The sequence below is a fragment of the Pseudochaenichthys georgianus genome, chromosome 15 (assembly GCF_902827115.2).
Source record: "Pseudochaenichthys georgianus chromosome 15, fPseGeo1.2, whole genome shotgun sequence".
NCBI classification, from domain to species: Eukaryota; Metazoa; Chordata; class Actinopteri; order Perciformes; family Channichthyidae; genus Pseudochaenichthys; species Pseudochaenichthys georgianus.
Window position 1 is genome coordinate 797,084 of NC_047517.1, and position 16,431 is coordinate 813,514.

At 43.9% G+C, this 16,431-nt stretch overlaps 1 protein-coding gene across 1 annotated transcript in view; it reads right to left on the bottom strand.

Moving 5' to 3' along the window:
- LOC117459943 (tetratricopeptide repeat protein 27-like) overlaps positions 1–16,431 on the bottom strand; it is a 78,474-nt gene that overhangs the window by 59,522 nt on the left and 2,521 nt on the right. Inside the window, exons 2-4 of the mRNA XM_034101113.2 lie at positions 5,641–5,764; positions 4,282–4,422; positions 1,773–1,875 (exon numbers count right to left, since the gene is read on the bottom strand). Coding sequence (XP_033957004.1) covers positions 1,773–1,875; positions 4,282–4,422; positions 5,641–5,764 — 368 coding nt within the window. The remainder of the gene's footprint in view (positions 1–1,772; positions 1,876–4,281; positions 4,423–5,640; positions 5,765–16,431) is intronic.

Sequence of the window (16,431 nt, forward strand, 5' to 3'; positions counted from 1 at the left end):
AAGAACAAAGGGTCACCCGGTAATAAGGTTCTAGCCAGCGCATCATCGCTGAACCCACACGGATCACAGTCCGACACAGGCTGGGCAGAAATGGCGCCAGCATATTTGTTTGCATAAAGCAGTAATAGTACTTTAATTCTACCATGAGATGCTTCAAAAGGTGTGGATAACATTTCAATTAAATGTCCAATACCGTAGTGCAAAAGTGTTGAATCTTTTTTCCAGTCGTTGACACTTTCACAACTGTGTCTTTTTCTTAATAGTCAGTTTCCGGGGCACGTTTGAGACGGTGGACAAATCACAAATGCACAGGGATTTGTTTCTCTTTCCCCCCCCCCCCCGTGCGGTTACAGCTGTAGCACAGGGATTTGTTTCTCTTCCTTTCCCCCCCCCCGTGCGGTTACAGCTGTAGCACAGGGATTTGTTTCTCTTTCCCCCCCCCCCCGTGCGGTTACAGCTGTAGCACAGGGATTTGTTTCTCTTCCTTTCCCCCCCCCGTGCGGTTACAGCTGTAGCACAGGGATTTGTTTCTCTTTCCCCCCCCCCCCCGTGCGGTTACAGCTGTAGCACAGGGATTTGTTTCTCTTTCCCCCCCCCCCCGTGCGGTTACAGCTGTAGCACAGGGATTTGTTTCTCTTCCTTTCCCCCCCCCCGTGCGGTTACAGCTGTAGCACAGGGATTTGTTTCTCTTTCCCCCCCCCCCCGTGCGGTTTACAGCTGTAGCACAGGGATTTGTTTCTCTTTCCCCCCCCCCCCGTGCGGTTACAGCTGTAGCACAGGGATTTTTTTTTCTTTCCCCCCCCCCCCCGTGCGGTTACAGCTGTAGCACAGGGATTGTTTCTCTTCCTTTCCCCCCCCCCGTGCGGTTACAGCTGTAGCACAGGGAGTTGTTTCTCTTTCCCCCCCCCCCCGTGCGGTTACAGCTGTAGCACAGGGATTTGTTTCTCTTTCCCCCCCCCGTGCGGTTACAGCTGTAGCACAGGGATTTGTTTCTCTTTCCCCCCCCCGTGCGGTTACAGCTGTAGCACAGGGATTTGTTTCTCTTTCCCCCCCCCCGTGCGGTTACAGCTGTAGCACAGGGATTTGTTTCTCTTTCCCCCCCCCCCCCGTGCGGTTACAGCTGTAGCACAGGGATTTGTTTCTCTTTCCCCCCCCCCCCGTGCGGTTACAGCTGTAGCACAGGGATTTGTTTCTCTTTCCCCCCCCCCCCGTGCGGTTACAGCTGTAGCACAGGGATTTGTTTCTCTTTCCCCCCCCCGTGCGGTTACAGCTGTAGCACAGGGATTTGTTTCTCTTTCCCCCCCCCCCCGTGCGGTTACAGCTGTAGCACAGGGATTTGTTTCTCTTTCCCCCCCCCGTGCGGTTACAGCTGTAGCACAGGGATTTGTTTCTCTTCCTTTCCCCCCCCCCCCCGTGCGGTTACAGCTGTAGCACAGGGATTTGTTTCTCTTCCTTTCCCCCCCCCCCCGTGCGGTTTACAGCTGTAGCACAGGGATTTGTTTCTCTTTCCCCCCCCCCCGTGCGGTTACAGCTGTAGCACAGGGATTTGTTTCTCTTTCCCCCCCCCGTGCGGTTACAGCTGTAGCACAGGGATTTGTTTCTCTTTCCCCCCCCCCACGTTTGCGGTTACAGCTGTAGCACAGGGATTTGTTTCTCTTTCCCCCCCCCCCCGTGCGGTTACAGCTGTAGCACAGGGATTTGTTTCTCTTTTTCCCCCCCCCCCGTGCGGTTACAGCTGTAGCACAGGGATGTCCACCACAGTGTTCACAGACCTCTGTTCATGCTGCTCTGGGCCAGGTCCAGCAGCTGAGGAGAGCAGGCCTCCAGGATCTGCTGGTGCAGGCGGATGTAGCGCAGGGTCCACCAGGGCAGCATCTGAAATAAATATGAAATAACACAAAAGTGTAACATGTTAGACTAAAGCCCCGGCCACAGGAGGACGATAACGGTCGTATCTGCTACAGTTCTCTATCAGACAGACGGTTCGGCCACACGAGGCCGACATGGAAACGCAGAAAACAATAACGGGTCCCAAGGGGGGTAGATCTGCAAACGGAACGCTCTGGGGGGCAACCGGCTCCGTGTTTACGCCTATACGATCATTTCCTGATAACGTTGAAGCAATAGCCCCGCCTCTCCTGCCTCTCCTGCTCAGAGATCAGCTGCTGGGCTGTCAGAAGAGGGGGAGGGAAAGAGAGGCTCCGTTTTGTATTCTTATATTATTATATAGAGTCGTTATTCATTTGTTTTAAAGCTCAATAAATAACAAAGAAGACCTCTGACCGGCACTTTTCAAATTTTGTCCGGAAGTTTAAACTTTAACGGACATGTTGACCGGCGATAAAAAATCTAACTGAAACTCTGCTGCACGGTTCCCTCGTCCCGTGGAAGAGGCGGAGAGGTGGGTGTTTCTCATCTGCTGGTGGACTACCGGAGAGAGTTACAGCAGGAGCACACGCTTGCCTCGGGGAGGGAGAAAAAGAGCCAGAGCGTCCACAGCGGAGAATAAACAGAAGGACAACCATGCGCAGGAAGTCTTCTTCGCTGCTTTTGTGGCAGGACTACAGCGCCACTTACAGGCCTGGCACATGTACTACAGCGTCTCCAGCGCTTCGAGCGGTCTCGTGTGAACGGACCAGTTTTCTGGTGCCTGTTGCGTGTGGGCGGAAGACTTTTTTGATAACGATTGCAGTCCGTTTGCATTATCAACCTTGTGTGGCCGGGGCTTAAACGATAACTTCTCAATTCACAAATTAAATGACATTAATTAATGCAAAAAATGCATGGCTAATAACACAACAACTCACAGCTTATGATTTGTATTTATCTAATCTCATAAAGGTGTGGTGGAAATGTTGGGAAATGTATTCTGGTACAAATCCCATTTGTAAAATATCTTGATAATCCACAAGTCATTCCATCAGTTATGATTGTGTTCAATCCTGACGGGCAAAACAAGCCTGAGCTGTCAGGCGAGTAAACAGCTTTGAACCAACAAGACACATATTTTGTAAGAGAGCTTCTTTTTAAAATTACATTGTATATGGCATTTATAGAAAATGTTGTACATCATAAAATGGAAATGTGTTCTTTTTCTTATGATTTCAATACAACTTCAGCTCTGAAAGTACATGATTGGGTTATGAAATGCTGCTCGAGGCCTTTTTGTCACAAACTACCAGAGAGCTGTGTGCTGTGACTCAGTGCTGACCACACATTAAAAACACCCTGCTGCTTTTTGGTCTGACCAGAACACAAAGCGGCAGGGAGAGAATAACTGAATGTCTTGCAGCCATGTAAGTGATATGTTCTCCCTCACACCAAACTATGAGTGGCTGCCAGACACTGCTGGAATATAGATGAACAGAGTTGGGTACAGGAGAGAGGGGGGGGGCGCTAGACTTTTTCATTGAAGGACAGGATCGTAACATTTCCGTCATAATCCATTATTACCCGTCGGGTCTGTACACAAGTAGTTGAGCGGGGGGGGGGGGCTGGGTGTGAGGTAGAGCATGCTCGTGAACTGTCAATGGGGGGGGGGGAGCAGACGCTCGTGAACTGTTTGCGCCGGAGCCTCGCTGCGGGGAAACGTCGGCGCTGTTCCGAGTTTGTTCTAATCTGTCAAAATGACGTACTGCTTTCACATTTTTCTGTCATTGTTAAAAATCATAGACGGAAAATATTCGGTTAACGCGACCACTGGCAGGAAGAGCCAATTAACGCAGTTTAGTAAGTGGCTTCAACCACACTGCAGGAACCTATTAAGAAACGAGATTGGTTTGTTTTCCTCGCCAAAGCTGGTGACAATTTTCTCTAAATGTTGGCTCATTATATGTAAAAATCTTACCATCATAAGCAATGAACAAACATGCAGATAACGAAATGAGTGTTGTATGAAAAAAGATACCAGCTGGGCTTGTAATGTAAGAAAACTGCTAACCCCTCAGCTAATAATAGTGCGGCTGTGGCTCAAATGCTGAAATCCCGATGCTCCCTCCAGTGGGGGTCTCTCCCCTTTATCAAACCTGGGGAATACACATCAGACGGGGTGTACCCTTATTGAAGCCGTTCCATGGAACCTTCAGCACTGCATTGACTGTAGCTCTGCTCCCGTAAACACATGCATAGACTCACTTTAACCAGGAAGCAGGGGCACATCCCAACTTCACCAGCAGCATTAAATAGGCTAACATGTTCAGGGACTGAAGTGCTAACGGTTGACAAGAACTCCTACAAAATAACTGATCAGGAGGAGTTTGTGGTGACAGAAGAGAATCTTACCTGGAGGCTGTCCATCTCTGAGGAGCACTTGGTGAGAATAACCCTGGCCAGCAGGAGGAGGAGGGGGTTGGCCACCAAGCTGTACACAGACTCCCCGTCTATCAGCAGGCTGGAGTGGATCGCATCCACCAGGGCCTGTGGCTGCCAGTCAAAGATATGCACATTTAAATTGAATAATATAAATAATAGATAATTATTCACACTTTGCACTCAATGTTTATTTATAGAGCCCAATATCACAATGTTACATTTGTCTCAGTGGTCTTCACAGTGTGTACAGAATATCAGTATGACAATACGACACCCTCTGTCCTCAGACCCTCTGTCCTCAGACCCTCTGTCCTTAGACCCTCTGTCCTCAGACCCTCTGTCCTCAGACCCTCTGTCCTCAGACCCTCTGTCCTCAGACCCTCTGTCCTCAGACCCTCTGTCCTCAGACCCTCTGTCCTCAGACCCTCACATCGTACAAGGAAAAACTTCCGGAGAAAACCCACAGTTTAAAAGGAACATGGAGAAACCTCAGGAGAGCAGCAGAGGAGGGATCCCTCTCCCAGGACGGACAGACGTGCAATAGATGCCGTGTGTAAATTGAAAAGATAATACATTTGCAACATAGGTAGTCCAGATGTTTGGAAATGCATGTGTGTATAATAGGAAGATGAATCCACGAGGATATCCATCCAGGACCGATGATCCAGGACCACAGCCACGACACCAGATGAGTTATTTAAGGTAAGATGGCGCCTGCCCATTAAGGGCTTTGTAGGCGAGAAGAATAATTTTAAATTCTATCCTGTGTTCTATAGGGAGCCAGTGTAAGGCAGCCAGAACAGGAGTAATGTGGTCCCTTTTCCTAACTCTAGTTAGTACACGAGCCGCAGCATTTTGAATCAGCTGAAGCGACTTGACTGACTTCTTGGTACTCCCTGATAATAAAGAGTTACAATAATCCAGCCTAGAAGTAACAAATGCATGGACTAGTTTCTCTGCATCGTTTTGAGGCAAGATATGCCTGATTTTTGCAATGTTACGTAGATGGAAGTAGGCGGTCCTTGAAATTGATTTTATGTGGGCGTTAAAGGATCAATCCTGATCAAATATAACACCAAGATTCCTTACAGTCTCACTGGAGGCCAAATTAATGCCATCCATAGTTAGTATGTCTTTAGATAATTTGTTTCGTAGATTCTTCGGGCCGAGTACAATAACTTCAGTTTTGAAAATCTTACCTACCCATCATGGACTTCATTAATGGTTTGGTAACATTTCCATTAACACAAACCTATCAGCACTTAAGAGTTAGTTTGACGCGAAGATATCATATCAGAGACAGATACAAACGAGGAGACAGCATCGTACCTCAGAGGAGAGCAGGGCCGGTGGCAGCAGGTCGGAGATACTGATGGAGACAGGAGGACCGGTCCAGTTACTCTGAGCAAACAGGTGGAGGCAGGACACTGCCAGGGCCATCAGTGCCAGCTGCCTGCAGCAGAGAACACACACTGGGTTAGTAGACAGAAAGACTGGAGAGAAAATGCTCACAACTACAATGTTCTCCAGCCAGACAAGTTGCAGTTTAAATCCTTGGCCGTGCACAATGTGCCACTAACCCTATCTGCACATTTTCATACATTCTAGAGTAATGGTCAAAACATTATGTGAGGATACATTGACCTTGAAACAAAATGCACTTATTTCCAAATTCATTGAATGTTTGATATGAAGAAAATTACATCAATTAATTCCTGAGATATCACATTTACACACGGATGTACAGATAACCAGGAAGACAAAGGTATAGTGACAGGGATTTAGAGTCAGGCAACGACTAGCGATATGCATTGCAGTCTTTCTATTGGACTGAGGAGATCTGGATCTGGATTAATACTGAGCAGAACCCAGAGGTATCACGCTCAGTGGGGGATGGATGATCCCCGCTAAATGTCTCTTAAAATTTGCCGGAAGCACTCCGCGGTTTCTGCGATGACAGCTTCTTCTGGTAGCAAATTCCACTCTCTGATTGTTCTCGGAAAGAAGGAGTATTTAAGAGTGTCACTAGTTGCGAAAATGTGCTCAAAGTTCAAAGAGTTGGCTTTGCGGGTTGCACTTCTTCTAACTGGCTCTCGGTACATTGATGCATCAATGGCTGAGATGTTATGGACAATCTTGAAGAAGAGAACCAAACGAGCCAATCGCCGCCTTTCACTTAATTCCACCCAGTTCAACCGCTTGAGCATTTCTGTGACACTGCTGTCCCATTCATAATCTCCAGAAATGAATCTTGCACCTCTTCTTTGTACTGATTCCAGGGCATCACTGTCTTTATCAGTGTAGGGGTCCCAGACCGAGCTGGCGTACTCTAGTTTAGAACGTACTAGATGAGGGAAGGTGTACACAAAAAAGGAAGAGGATCCAAATGGAGGAGGAACAAAATGTGCTGCATTCAACATTTACAAAGGACAGCTCTCCCCAGAGAGCAACGATGTCAGATGTTAAGCTTTCATCATTTAAAATGGAAAACAAGCGCTCAACTGCTCTCACTGCCAAACACAACTCCTCAGGTCAATGTTAAGACACTCATTTATTATCATCAGTTACAGTTTGTTACAGAAATCCCAATGAGTCCTCTGATGTCAAAGTTATCTCATCATTTGGAGTTCACTTTTCTTTTGTTTGCTGAAGAAACAGATGGTACTCTGAGCCTCTGAATGTCTGACGGATGGCCAGTACAGCAGGCCACAGAAGGACATTGTAAACAAGCTAGCCTCAATCGCTGTAGACTACAAGCTAATGATAGATCATGTTTTGTTAGCAGTGGCGTTAACCCTCCGGTATCATTCGATTGGACTACGCAAATTAGTCATTCGAGACAAAAATGTCCACTGCAAAAGACTTTGATAAAAACATTACATTAAAAGGTTTTTTTCACAACTTTTTTTGGGTTCAATCTTTAAAGCAACTTCCGCCCTAATAGCACTAATACCAAGAATGTAATAATTTTCAGGATTTTAACTCTTTAAGTGCCATTTTGAATACATGAAACCGCTGTTTTTTATCATGGTGAAAACAGAGAAAATTAGTTATTTTTCATAAAATACATATCTGGGAACTGGCTCTTTTTTTTATAACAGTCTTGGATATGTCAAAGATTAGCAACAAAATTGATTTTTTTTTTTGCATTATTAGTTTTTGCACAAAATCAGATTAAACAAAAAACTCACACATTAGTCATTCGGGACAAAAATGTCCACTTCCAAAAACTGCTCTAAAATGACAGATTAATATTTTTTTAAACTCAGTCCTGATCAAAAATATCAAATGTTAAATTATGTTCAGGATTTTAACCCTTTAACTGCCAGTTTGAAAACATGAATTTTCTATGAAAAACATGCACAAAAGGCAGTTATTTTCCATATGATAAATGTTGGGGGGGTCGGCTTTTTTTTTATCACAGTCTTGGATATGTCAAAGATTAGCAACAACATTTCTTTTGGTGGATTATTAGTTTTTGCACAGAATCAGATTAAACAAAACTCACAAATTAGTCATTTGGGGACAAAAATGTCCCATCCACTCCCATTATAACCACATCTTTTGATCTCTCCGCCATACCGGTATAAAATCATGCATTTTGTAATGTCAGGGTTTTATATTGGAGGAAAATAGTTCAATTTGTCCTTTTTACTCGATATCACCAGATGTGACATTTTACCATTGTCATTTCTTGGTTTCTTTGCCTGTTGTATAATGGGGCCCTGACAGCCATTGGAATACATGTTGTAAGGAAATATTTGTATGTATTCATGTATTCATGTGTAAACTATGAAGAAGCTTAAAAGGGGAAAATGATTTGTGTAGAAAACTGAGCTGGTTTTGGGCCTGTGAACATGTGGTTTTTTGAGGACAAAGGAAGAAGGGGGGAAGGTGAGGAGTTAACATGCAGTCAATTCAGATCTAGGAGATAATGAAGCTGAGCTACTGGGATTGGGGAACTTAAGATGTGAGGTGTTGATGATAATTTGGGCAGCCAATCACGGAAGTCTGGAAGGGAGGCGCAGATAACTCCTCCTCTTGTAAGCGAGGTATTTAGACAGGAAGCACGCTGTGTGCCCGCTCTCTTTCCTCTGGCTGGCTGGCTCACGTGAGTATCAGGTAAATGTGGGATCCCACAGATCTGTATTTATTTTGTACTGTATTTGATTGTATTGCATTGTCTTATTACCATTAAAGTAGATTATTGTTATCGGTTAATTGTATGCTCTGGACTCCTTCCTGTAATATAACCAGCTTGTTTAGGGACGCGTGGAGATTTGAAAAAGCGGACTAGTTGTCCATCCATATCTCCATCAAAGTATGCAACTAATATGATGTAGGGGTGTGTGTGTGTGTGTGTGTGTGTGTGTGTGTGTGTGTGTGTGTGTGTGTGTGTGTGTGTGTGTGTGTGTGTGTGTGTGTGTGTGTGTGTGTGTGTGTGTGTGTGTGTGTGTGTGTGTGTGTGTGTGTGTGTGTGTGTGTGTGTGTGTGTGTGTGTGTGTGTGTGTGTGTGTGTGTGTGTGTGTGTGTGTGTGTGTGTGTGTGTGTGTGCACGATGGATCATTGGAGCTATGTGCAACTCAAGGCATATGCTCGAACGGAAGCTGCCTGGCCGCTGCAATCATGTTGCGCACACACGTGCTGAGTGTGCTGACTTCTCGTACAATGTCCCGCTGTCTGCTTCCTGCATCAAGTCAAGTGCTCGGTGCAGTTGTGTGGATAGAGCGCTCCTCTGTTTTCATTTAAACAGCTCCTTATATCCGTTAGCGCAGCTAGCTAGCACCAGATGCTAACAACAACAATGCACGTAAGGTCTCTCTCTCGCTCGGGCCACACATACACACACCCTCCCGGTCCTCCCGATGGCCAGTCGGTGCCTGCCGGTGAGCGTGGAAGTGTGGTCTGCCACAAGCGGGCAGCAGGAGCGGGGCTGTCATTTTAAACTCGATGCGCTCTGAAACTACGGGGCGGCCAAGGAAAAAAAATACTTAGTGGCGTTAATTTTTTTTTTGCGTTAACTTGACAGCCCTAATTGTTAGTCAATATTTATGCCCCAAATTTTGATAACCCACACTTCATGAACAAGCTTTTTGAATGTCTTCCGTCACTGCATAATAACCTGCTTATATTTGGAGGGGATATGAACCTCGTTGTAGATCCCAGTCTAGATCGTTCTTCTCCTAAAACGCTGACCGCATCACTCATGTCAAAAACTCTTTCTGACTTCATTTCCAAGAACGGCTGCGTTGACCCCTGGAGATTCTATAACCCCCACATTAAGGAATATTCCTTCTTTTCTCATATAAGCCTTTTCTCGAATTGATTATTTCTTCATTGATGCCAAACTTATTACCAAAGTGTCGTTAGTTAAATATCACCCTATTGTAATTTCCGACCACGCTCCTCTTTCTCTGGATATTTGGATTTCACCGCAACCACGATACTCAACGCCGTGGAGGTTTATTACTTTGCTGTTGTCAGATGACAAATTTAATAAATGTATTGCAACTTCAATTGATGATTTAATTACAAACAATCAAACCGACAATGAACCCATCTCTTGTTCTCTGTTGTGGGAATCATTAAAAGCCTACCAACGGGGCCAAATCAGCTCTTATTCTGCGCAGTTAAATAAAACTCGTTCTGCCAAAATTAAAGATATATCGTGCAAGATAAAAAAAATAGATCAGCAATTAGCCATTTGTCTCTCTCCCAATTTACACAAAGATCGAGTTGAATTACAGACGGAATTTGATCTCATAACAACTACTGATGCAGAGCGCCTTCTTTTACGCTCACGTTCAACGTATTATGAGCATGGTGATAAGGCGAGCCGCCTTTTGGCCCACCAATTGCGTCGTCAGGCAGCCTCACGCATAATCCTCCAGATAAAAGATTCATCAGGCACGGTGCATACCGATCCTAGTACCATTAACTCAGTCTTTGGCTCATTCTATTCTTCTCTATACAAGTCTGAATCGCCATCCGACACTTCTGAGATGGGCGCTTTCTTTGACAATCTCAATTTCCCTACTATAGGTCCTGGTGTTTCAAAAGAACTTGATTCTCCATTAACCTCAGATGAGATCTCCCTCGCTATAAATAACATGCAAAATAAAAAAGCTCCTGGCCCTGATGGATTCCCAGTAGAATTTTTAAAAAGATTTAAATCTAAATTGGCCCCATTAATACACTCTGTATAAGCAGGGTTTCCCACACATAGACTATACTTGGGCGGGCCGCCCGCCCAGGTATATTAACGGCCGCCCAAGTATATTTCTCGACCCAATTAGGTTTTTTTTTGTTTGTTTTTTTTATTTTTATTTTATTCGTCCGTGACAATGATCCCTCGCTCCCTTGCACTGATCTCGCCACCTTCTGGCCTGTTAAGTGGCCTGCCTCACACAGGGTGACTGGCTGTCCACATGATGTGGCCTGCCGACATGGCCACTGTCATACAGATCATAAATCAAAGCCCTTGATTGGTCTCTGTGTCATTCAAGCTCGGGATAAGCTCAGCTCAGGTGAGGTAAAGGACTCTCTGAGTGTTTAGATAGTTAACTTAGTCTAAGTTCTCAGTGGGTCTCAAACGGTGTGGTCACCATTTATGTAAACACATATTTCCATTTGAGAGGGTAGTGATTGGTCTAATGGATAGTGAGGTGGGCTGAAGATCGGAAGGCTGTGAGTTCAAATCCCGCCAGGAACACCACCACTAGTGTGCCCTTGAGTAAGGCACTTAGCCCTTAGTTACTCCAGGGAGGATGTCCTGTGATCGGTCATTATAAGTCGCTTTGGAAAAAAGCGTCAGCTAAATGAAATGTAATGTGATTAGTAAAATATGCATGAATAAATAAATAAAAAGTTAACTGGGTGAAAAAAGGTAACATACACTTTTAAAACTTGTTGAGAGAAAACTAGTCTTTGCTGCTGCCTCAAAGAGGAGCAGTGGGAGAGGAGGGAGACAGGAGAGGCTGATTCAGGAGCACAGACACACTCACAACTATAAATGAACCAAAAATAAAATAAACAAACAAGTTTCAGTGTTTTTTTCATATTGGAAATGGTATGTTATTGGTTATGGCCATGATTTTATGATTATTGAAATGTATACAGTTCAGTTCAATATAGGTGTTTCTAGTGCTGCGTACCGGTACGCCGAACCGGTACTGGACTTGTAAAAAGTTTCGGTTCAAGTCCGGTTAAAACCGGAACGTCGGGAACCGGTACTTGGACTCGCAAAAAAACTAGCACTTACGTATATTCTGGTGTTTGTGGTTATTTAAACATTCCCTGATAAACGTTATTCAGCGTCAATAAATGAGTGCTAATCCCAGTGTGCTCAGTGTACAACATCACATGTGATTTCACCTTCGATTCACAGTTTGAAAACGTAACATTTCGCCACATGCTAATGCTAACCGGAAGTGAATAATTTTCAGAATAAAAGTATTAAGTTAATAGTGTGAACTTTCGGTGTTTTCAGAATAAAACTGATTTAAATTAAATAGTGTATTTAATTCAAAATTACGCCATATCAACATTGATTTTAATTTCTAACAGTGTGTATGTACATCACTATGTATGTAGTATGTACTGTATAATGTACACATGTAGAGTTGTAGAAAATACATGGTGTACAGACAGTACAGTACACTCTGACTGTACAGTCACTACAGTGTATACTGTATAGTAGGTGTGTAACAGTGTAATGCGTATAGTCTACTCTACACTCTACCTTTCAGCAAAGCTTTAGGGATGTAGGCTCAGTCAGCTCAGGGACTGTTTGGTTACTTTAGTTTGGTAAATGAAATAAATGTTTGAACTTTGTAGTAGTTCACTGCTGTCATAAGTCATTTGTAGACTAAGTGGCAAAAAGTGTTTTTTTTACATTCAGGTCAGGTTCAGGTCCGGACTTATAAGTCCGGACCTGAACCTGAACCTCTGGACTTGAGTCCGGACCTGAACCTGAATGTGAGTCCAGGTACGCAGCACTAGGTGTTTCCATAGATCTAGTCTCTTTATCTTCCCCTCAAAATGCACCAGATTGATGCATTTAACTCCAAAATAAAAAATAAAATCTTACCGGGGGGGGGGCATGCCCCTGGACCCCCATAGAGGATTTGAGGTTGACCCCCACTAAAAATCACATGGATAGGTTCCTAAATACATTTATAAATACATTTATTTTTTTAAATAGTAACCCATTTCCATATGTTCATGTGTGGGTAGTAGATTTAAACTATAGGGCTATCATTATGGGCCCTGCCTGTACCTGTTCGCTCTGCCATCGCGTAAAGGGTCTGCTAACAAGCGACCAACAGAAAGGTTAATGTTGTTGCACGTCACCCACACCCCCCCCACCCGATAGGGTTGAGTGGGACTATTTACTTACTGTACTGAGTAAATTTGGGCTGGGTGATATATTTATTTCATGGATACGCCTTCTTTATACATCCCCAAAAGCTAGTATTTCCACTAATGGCGTTCATTCTCCTTATATTACTTTATCCAGAGGAACCCGTCAGGGATGTCCACTATCTCCTTTGCTTTTTGCGTTAGCCATCGAGCCTTTGTCAATATATCTGAGGACCTCAACCACTTTCACTGGGATATCGCGGCTGGGGATGGAATTTAAATTGTCCCTGTACGCGGATGATTTATTGTTGTATGTCTCAAGCCCCAGTAACTCTATACCAGCTATTTTATCTTTTCTTACGAAATTTGGTTCATTCTCAGGTTACAAAGTGAATATTTCCAAAAGCGAATGTTATCCGGTAAACGCTCTGGCATCACAATTGAACCAGTCCGATGTCCCCTTCAGATTGAGCGCCTCTGGCTTTAAGTATCTAGGAATCAATGTAACAAGAACACTAAGTTCCCTTTTCGCTGCCAATATCACCACCCCTTTAATGTCTAAAATCAAGTCAGATCTTCAAAGATGGAAGAGTTGACCTCTGTCGCTTATAGGTAAAATTAACACGGTTCAAATGAACATTCTTCCTAAGTACCTATTTCTTTTCCAATGTCTCCCTCTATTTCTACCTAAACAATTTTTTAAAACTCTTGATCAGGTTATTTCTGGCTTTTTATGGAATGGAAAGGCACCCAGAATAAGTAAATCTATTCTTCAAAGATGTAGACTTAACGCTGGACTTAACGCTGGACTGTCTCTCCCGAACTTCCAATTATATTATTGGGCTTCACACATACACAAGATTTCATTTTGGTCAAAATCAGTGCATCCTCCATAGTCTAGATTTGAGGCACAGTCTTGTGGCTCATCCTCCGCTATGGCACTACTTACCTCTTTCATTCCCACCAACCTCTCTGGACATACAAATAATCCTGTTGTGAGTTCTACTCTTAAAATCTGGTACTAATTTAGGAGGCATTTTAAGTTTACTTCTGCATCCACTTTAGCTCCTTTATTGGGAAACCATTAGGGGTGTAACGGTACACGTGTGTACCGAAGTGTACCGAACGAATATAACGTTAAACATAAAAAATTGAGAACGTGAACAACTTCTTGGAAGTAATCTCAGGTGCTGCGTCGCAGCATTCAGAGTAATTTGCTCCCATTGTGTTCAACGCGTCATAGAGCAAGCAAGTCATTTCATTGGACGAGCTGGTCAGAGGGATGCGTTCAAATGTAGTCAGTAATTTGAGGAACTGTCGAAATGGCGAACGCAGATAAAGTTGAGCTCGAAAATCCTCCAGCATCATTGAAGTCTCTGGTTTGGGAACATTTTAGTTTCGCAGTTACGTACAAGGATGACGGACAAAGACAGGTGGACCGAACCAAAGCTGTTTGTCGGCATTGATCCACTAAAATTGGTTACGCGGCTGGCAATACATCAAAGTTGCACACTCATTTGAAAAGGCATCACCCGATCGTGAATATCACCGGTACCAAAAGACTGAAGTGCAAACCCAACTCCCACTAGCATGTAAGCCTCCACCACTCGCAAAAAGTTCAGACCGAGCCAAAGCTATTACAAACGGCAAATATCCTTATGTTGCCATGTTAGCAAAGCGCTACCTGGCTGTATCTGCTGCCTCTGTCCCTAGAGAGGGTGTTCTCCACAGCAGGAGACATTGTTAGTGCCAGCTGATCTGCCCTTTCGGCAGCAATGTGGACAAGTGCATCTTTCTTTAAAAAAACATGAAAATACAATGACAAGCAAGTCCTAATGTCAAACTGGCTGCTTAGGTACTAGTACAGTACAAATACAGATTATTTCAGTTCATCGAAATGCTGCACCTTAATGTTTATTTTATTATATTTTGTATTTATTTGAGTGAATACATTATTCACAGTTTAATAATAATTAAAAAAAAATATGTTATGTTTTGTGATAATTTTTTCTGCTGTACCGAAAACGTACCGAACCGTGACCTAAAAACCGAGGTACGTACCGAACCGAAATGTTTGTGAACCGTTACACCCCTAGAAACCATTTATTCCGACCTGCCTTATCTGACCCCACTTTCTCTGTATGGCATGAGAAGGGCCTGAGGACTTTTAGAGAGCTTTATAAGGATAATACCTTTCGTAGTTTTACTGATATATCAAGGGAATTTGAACTCCCAACATCTCACCTTTTTCGTTATTTCCAAATTAGACACTGTACCAAATCCCTGTTTCCATCCTTTCCCTCTCTACCCCCTAATCAAATATGGGATGAGTTTATTTGTTCCGATCCCCTTCAAAAGTCACTTATTTCAAAAATATATAACAAACTCCTGACCGATGACAGCTCACACACCACTAAAATCAAGGCTGCCTGGGAGGCTCAGCTAGGTGTGAACTTGGGTGATCACTGGTGGGACACTGCTCTTAACAGGATTCATACGAGTTCATCCTGTGCTCGTCTCAATCTCATACAGTTCAAGGTGCTGTACAGGGTTCATTTCTCAAAGGCACGATTGTCACAAATATATCCCACTGTTATTGACATCTGTGACAAATGTCAAGCCTCTCCCTGCAACCTATTCCATATGTTCTTCTCCTGCCCATTAGTGTTTTCCTTTTGGTAGAAGTTTTTTGAGGATATCGCAAAAATACTCTCACTCACTGTGAAAGTCTGTCCCCATTAGTGTTGCACGGTGTACCGATACTTGAAAGGTACCGCGATACCCTGCCGTTAAAAACGGTACGATTCCTCCATTTCATTAGTATCGGTACTTTAAGAATGACGGGGGAAAGTACTCCCGTGAAAAAACGCCGTTTAATAAGAGCCGTGTGTGTTCAGCGCTCTGCTTCCACTCCTTGCACTGCAGCCGTGCCTGCAGTCCCGCTCCTCTCAAGCACGTTCTAAGTCCCTCCCCTCTCTCTTGCACGTGGCCACGCGCTAGCTGCCAGAGCATGTGAGAAAACGAGAAGCATGGCTGCAAGTGGGAGTGCAACTGCCGCTGCGCCTCGGCTTGTTGACAAAAAAGACGGCAGAAGTCTGTGAACGGGCCGTTCAGGTGTTCAGAGCAGAGCTCCCTGTCGGAGCGGCAGAGCGTGATGTGCACTGAAAAGTTTTTCTGTCGCAATATTATCGTTGAGCAAACTTAACTAGCAAACTAGCATCACTATCTGCTAACGTTAGCTTTAGCCTTCGTTTTCTATTAGTTTTTTTCATAGGCTATAAACGGAGGTGGTATAAGTAGCCTATATATCTTGTACTTGAGTAAAAGTAGAAGTACCCAGGTCTTGTACTTGAGTTAAAGTAGAAGTACCAGAATGTAGGAACAATCCTGCAATCAAAATGTTCCTCAAATAAAAGTACAAAAGTATTATCATCAAAATATAGTTAAAGTAGCGACAGTAAAAGTAGAAGTGCTCAGGTCTTGTACTAGAAGCACCAGAGTGTAGGAATACTCCGTTACAGTTTAAAAGTATTAAAGTAGCGACAGTAAAAGTAGTCATTGTGCAGATTGGTCCATTTCAGAATAATATATATGATATGTTTTATAATGATTGATCATGAAAGTGTTCTCAAAGCTGGTAAAGGTGCAGCTAGTCTGAAGTACTTTGTAGACTGCAGGGTAGCTGGTGAAGGTGCAGCTAGTCTGAAGTACTTTGTAGACTGCAGGGTAGCTGGTGGATTTACTCCAAGTGGAACTAAA